This window comes from Diaphorina citri, unplaced genomic scaffold (genome assembly GCF_000475195.1).
Source record: "Diaphorina citri unplaced genomic scaffold, Diaci psyllid genome assembly version 1.1 scaffold19593, whole genome shotgun sequence".
Lineage (NCBI taxonomy): Eukaryota > Metazoa > Arthropoda > Insecta > Hemiptera > Psyllidae > Diaphorina > Diaphorina citri.
The window spans coordinates 58,232-64,166 of NW_007396946.1; the positions used below are offsets into that span (position 1 = coordinate 58,232).

Genomic DNA, 5,935 nt, shown 5'->3' on the forward strand with positions numbered 1-5,935 from the left:
AATAGTATTGGTGGTATGTATCATTAGGGATAGATTGATCGTTAGACCGTTGGGCGTATGCCTGATATATGGTGCCTGACTGGTGGATTGGAGGTATTGTTACGGCGGGTTGGTGGCCAAGTTATTTAGGACGATAATGGGGATTTCATGTTGACGGTTGGAGTTCATGAGTTACGTGTGTTGGTGGGGGTTTGTTGTGTGGGTTGTGGTAGGCTGAATGTTATTCTAGTTAATTGATTGCATGTTTCCTATGTTATTCATCTTATGAACATAGAATCTTTATATAGCGCGGGTGTTAGCGTTCTTTTGAACCCGTGGGGGGAGTTGTTACTGTAATGCGAGAGAAGTATGAAAAATAGATAAATAGCCGGTTGTTTCGTTTGGCATTCTATGGCTGTGTTGATCACTGTTATCGGGTCGAGGTAATCGTGGCGGTGGATTGGGTAGGTGTTCTTTTTGAAATTGAGTGCCTGCGTTGTTATCTATGAGGATCAGAATGATATTGTGTGGGATTATTTGTTTGTGTGGTGTTTATGGTGGGTTGTGGTTGTGGTGGGTCTTTGTTGGTTTGGGTTTCTTTATGCGACTTTGGCGCGCGTATTATATATTTCTGTTTTTGCCAGGCGTAGGGAAGTAGACAGTCAATCTCTTGTTTGGTTGGTGTTTTGTGTTTGGTTGTTTTTGTGTTTTTGGGGTGGGGGTGGGAGGCGGAGTGGGGGCAGCTGTGTTGAATAATTAATACCTTTCTTGGTGTCGAACGAGATCTGCCCGTAAGGTTAGTATTGTTTGGTCTCTTCTTGTTGTCAGAATTCTTCTTTTATAAGGGGGGTAGGAATAAAATTCTATTTATATACAGTATTGTGCGGTACGTTAAAATATGCATCAAAGATTGATACTACAATAATGTTTGCGTAGGGGATGTTGTGTGTAGTATGTTGTTATATGATGTTCTCGTGAGCGAGTAGCGCGAGGAAATATTAGCTTTTCCCGGTACAATAGACACTAACCGATACAATACACGCCTTGGCCTGTGAGAAGTGTCGAGTGGAAAAAGGATTGTTTTGGCGCTTTTTTATAGTCCAAGGAAGTGGCAACAGTAGACAAATCATAGCTATAACAGTGGAGATTATATGTATCTTCCTTGGTCTTCTTCTTCTTCTTCTTCTTCGGGCGCCGGGTTTCTGGTCGTTCTTTTGTTCTTCTTCTCTGGTCCTTCTTCTACTCCTAGTCCACTTACGGTTGACTGGGGGTTGGCTGCGCGTTTTTTTTCTGTTCAGCCTCTTCAACGTTTCTTGTGCGCGGGCGGTGATAATCTAGGGTTGAAAGGGTTTCCGCTTGGGCTGGTCCTGGACATTTGGCTTTTGGCTAATGCTAGAATTTGTTTACGTAGTGGGATGCTCCCTCGAGTCCGTCTGTTCTCTGTGCAATCCCTTATTGGGCTATTTCTGTTAGCCAAGGGAAATTTCGCAGCTGGTCATCGCCCTGGTTCATAGTACCCCCAACCCTAGACCTAAGCTGGTTCTACTCCCTGTTAATGTCCCCCCACCACGACCTATTAGACATATTTTTAATCTGGTATTCTTCTGACGGTGAACTAATAAGTTTAATATTTGTTTTCCAACATAGCAAAGAAATAAAGGTTCTTTTGTTCTGGTTCTCTTTGCCCCACTTGTTAGGGTGTAATCGCTCGTGTTTTGCGGATAAGTCACGTGACGCTGATTTGTAGTGCGCAAAGTTGGCACTGTTTTGTGCTTGATCTTTAGGAAGAATTTAAGATGCAAATTAGAGCATATTTCTTGCCGCCGACCTCCTAATGTCACAAAAAAGCTTCTCCTTGATGATGAAATTATTAATCATTTATTTGTTCCCCATATAACTATATAGAAGTTTGATGTCTGCTAGTAGTCCTCCTTGTGGGCTTGGGGGACGCATTTTTAAATCCATGGGATGTTAGGATCCAGCTTAAGTGCTTCTGGCTGGGGGACTTATAACAGCGGGGTATACCCAGCCTGTGAATTTCCCCTTGCTAAAAGAATAGCCAAGGTTGGAGGGGGAAGGCCATCCCACTCGTAAAATTTTGTAGCCCAAAACCAAATGGTCAGCCCAAAAGCGATCACCCTAGTTAGGGGCAGATTCTATGAAGACGGACGAAAAACGCCGGACCCCGTCTACATTGGGAATAGGTGAAGAAAAAGAAGAAGAAGAAGAAGAAGAAGAGAAGAAGAAGAAGAAGAAGAAAGAAGAAGAACGAAGAAGCAAGAAGAATAACTATAATTATTGTTGTGCTTGGTGCTTGTTCTTACTGATGCGCTTCCTGGCTATAAACAGCAAAATAAATATTTTCCTCTTAATTTTCACAACCAAACGTGTTTGTTCTTAGTTTTTCCGAAAGTTTTCTATATCATAGTACGAATAATTAATCTAAATTAGCGTTTATTGTGTTCTTTTGATGTTTTTTAAGTAGCAAATATTGTTTAAAACAAGTTTTATTCTATTATAAAAAGTCCTAACACCAATAGGTGAGGAGTTGTAGCGACAAATATGGGCAAAAAACACATAATGCCCCTGGATTGCATAACCAAAGTGACGGAAAACTTTAAGGCCGTTGAGCATGTCGACAGCGATGTCCGATCGAGCTGAAACTTTTTAGCAATTTTTTTTAGACCAAAAGGAACCATAAATCGAGTGATAATCATTACTTTTTAATACTTCGAAAATAAGGGCCAGTCTAGTGTACATGATGATCACTCGTACATCAAACGGTCAAAATCTGGGCGGCCAATTATCCGACCAGCTAGATTTAAATGTTAAACTTTGTAAATTCACACTGTCTTGTGGTTAGAATAGGACATTTAATTATTGTATTTTATTTATTTGTTTATGTCGACATGGTGAATAATTACCTTAATTTTATATGACATTCTCACTATTAGTGAACTACTAGGACCTAGGTAAACCATTTGTATTATAAGAGAATCCTGCTAGAAAGGTACTTGCTAATAATTAATATTATGTAACTAAAATGTACGCTAGAAAGGTACTTGCTAATAATTAATATTATGTAACTAAAATGTACAAACTTATATTTCTCTCCTAGATTTAAGATACATATCTTAGCCATTCGATGATTCAATAACTTGTAACATACTTATGTTTAATATTGTGACCTGTGAATATTTTGTGACATTCTGATTTAATATCTAGGACCTATCCATTGTGACATACTTTTGTGCCTTAGGCAAATAATTCTAATAGGTTTTATTTCTGGTTCCTAATGGGTACTTTGCCCCATCCCTGGAAGGGGAAGATGTTGTGTGTCTCACAGGTTGGTCAACCTGTTGTCATGTTGACGTGTTGGCCAATCTGGGTGACGTGGAACTTCTTGGAGTGGCGTCCCCAGCCATTTTGGATTTCATTCACTCGGGTTCAGATCATAGGCCTAAAGGGACGTCCTGTAAATAACTTGTAAGTAAAATGTAGAAGCTTCTCGTGTAATAAAATGTGTGTTTTAAGTGTACCTAAAGTAAAACCAAAACCAATGTGTTCGTTATTCCACTTCCACTAGTAGCTACCTCAAATGACCCCACAGCATCGGGATTACACCCATCATTACATTACGATGTTGTGCTCATAAGAGTGGCACGAATTTCAAATTTTGAGAACCATCGGGTTTATTAGTGCATGATTTATGAACTTTTTTCACGCAAGAGCTTATTTCATCAATAATGATGAAATAATTTCATCAACAATGATGAAATAAGCTCTTCCGTGCTGTTTATTTTTACTGGTTTGGTTTTCAAAATTTGAAATTCGCGCCACTCTTATGAACACCCATGTTGTGTTTTTTTCATTTTTTCAAGGATACCACATCGGGATCGTTACTTCCCCTCCCCTTACCTTATACCTCATGGTGATTCGATTGGTGACGCATTTTTTTTTTTTTTTTTTTTTTTTTTTTTTGTTTTTTGTGGTGACGCACTTTTTTGTTTATTTTCAAGTTTTCAATTTCAATAAGTTTTATAAAATTAAAGCTATAACATTAAGGTTGGGCCTAGTAAAAATTCCAAAAATTTTTTGAAATGATAAAAATTGATTTTTGTTTTTTATCCACCAATCCACCTAGTATTACATCAACCGGTCAGATTACCATCAACCCGGTGGAACTCTAGCGTGCTGCAACCGGCGTGTGAATCTTATTTTGAAACAAAAACTTTTGGAACTCCAAAAGTTTCTGTTATTTTTAAAATAAGACTCACAAACGGTTGCACCGGTTGATCAACCAATCCACCTATGATGGTAAACCAAAATTTTTACTATAGGTTTGATATTACCTGCCCACCGATTGATGAACCAGTTACCACTGCGTGAGGATTCAGCACTTCTCGAGATGGCTTGATCGAATTGAATGCACTACGCTAAATTTTAACTTTACTTGGACTCGACCACCAACCTTCAGATCCGAAGGTCCACCGCGCTAACGCACTGTACCACTGATATTGTTCAAGATGCAACGAATATTGCAGAAAAATAAAAGCTATAACATTGCAAGTGAAGCTGTAATAGGTAAATTAGTCTGAAATGATAAAGAAGTGAAATGTACTCAATAATATTGATGTGGGCGCAGCAGAACGAGAGTCAGCAACCGAGAGAGAGTCTACGCGAGAGAATGTATTATCGATTATTATTTTCTACGATATGACAAGAACAGAGTAATAGTAATATACTACTTGTCAACTGATAGAAGTCACAACAATAGAATGAAGCTACCTCTCTCTCTCTCCACGTTTGCGTTTTCTGAACTCTGACCCCAATAAGATCTTATCGACGTTTACATTGTCCCGATTTATCTTAAACACTCTGGTTCACCTCGACGATCTTTATCATCTCTCATCATAACGCATACCAATTTTATTGAATCAACATTGGCATCATAAACAGCATTATTCTGCATCACTCTGATCACCTCGACAATCTTCTCTACTCTATCAGCAATCCCCATATCCAGCTGCTGCGATACTCTTACTCTCCATCATCAATCATTCTCAAATTTCCAATGGTTAGAGGTAACTCATGTACAGAATTCTTCAACCAAGTATGTCGTGTACCACGACATTGATACAGCATCTCTCTCACAGCAACACTCAGTTGCTTCTTATCTCCCCTCACTCCCTCCCTTCCTATTTTAACTCTATCCATTGAAAATATTTCTTTCTCTTTCGTATGTATTTATACCGTGCCGATGTCGTCTCTCTCTTACTCGACCCATCTGGGTTTTGGTTTTTATCAAAACAAATTTCTATCAAAAACGCAAAATAATCTCCTCTTTTTCTTCATTCTCCGTGTCTCTCTCCGCTCCCGTTTTCTCTTCTCCCTCCCTCTCTCTCTCCGTTTTCTCTCCTCTCTCTCCACCCTCTCTCTTCTCCCTCCCTCTCTCTCTCCCTCCCTCTTCTCTCCCTCCTCTTCTCCCCTTTCTTTCTCCTGTTTACTCAGGTCATCTATTTTGGTTTTTATCAAAATCAACAAAAATTTCTCATAAACCGCTCCTCTCTCTCTCTCTTCCCTCTTTCTCTCTCTCTCATATTCTCCTGTCTGGTTCTCCTTTTGTATTATCTTTTCTTTCTATCATTTAATTAAATATTTTGACGTTCTGAAAACTGACGGACTTTGTATTTTTGTTTATGAGCAGAGAGGAGGGAGAGAGAGGAGAGAAAGAGAGAAAGGAGTGAGAGGAGAGGAGATTAAAAGAGACAATTGGGGCAAGAACGAGATGAGAGAGAGGATGAAAAAAAGGAGAAAAAGGAAATAAACAAATAGAGAGAGAGAGAGAGAGAGAAGAGAGAGAGAGAGAGAGGTGAGGGAGAGATAAAATGTTTCAATTTTATTTATTTTCATTTAGGGATTTTTTTTTTTTTTTTTTTTTTTTTTTTTTTTTAGG

The 5,935-nt window shown here is 38.9% G+C and overlaps 1 protein-coding gene across 5 annotated transcripts in view; it reads left to right on the forward strand.

Annotated features, from left to right (window-relative positions):
- LOC103523326 (retrovirus-related Pol polyprotein from transposon 17.6) overlaps positions 1-5,935 on the forward strand; it is a 61,166-nt gene that overhangs the window by 48,308 nt on the left and 6,923 nt on the right. For 2 of the 5 annotated variants that reach the window (XM_026832934.1, XM_026832935.1), the window contains exon 5: positions 2,738-3,535. The exons of 2 other annotated variants lie outside the window; for them this stretch is intronic. In XM_026832934.1, coding sequence (XP_026688735.1) covers positions 2,738-2,811 — 74 coding nt within the window. In that variant the 3' untranslated portion in view covers positions 2,812-3,535. Of the gene's footprint in view, positions 1-2,737; positions 3,536-5,935 lie in introns of those variants that run through there. One more of the 5 variants, XR_003395253.1, reaches the window with a different exon arrangement.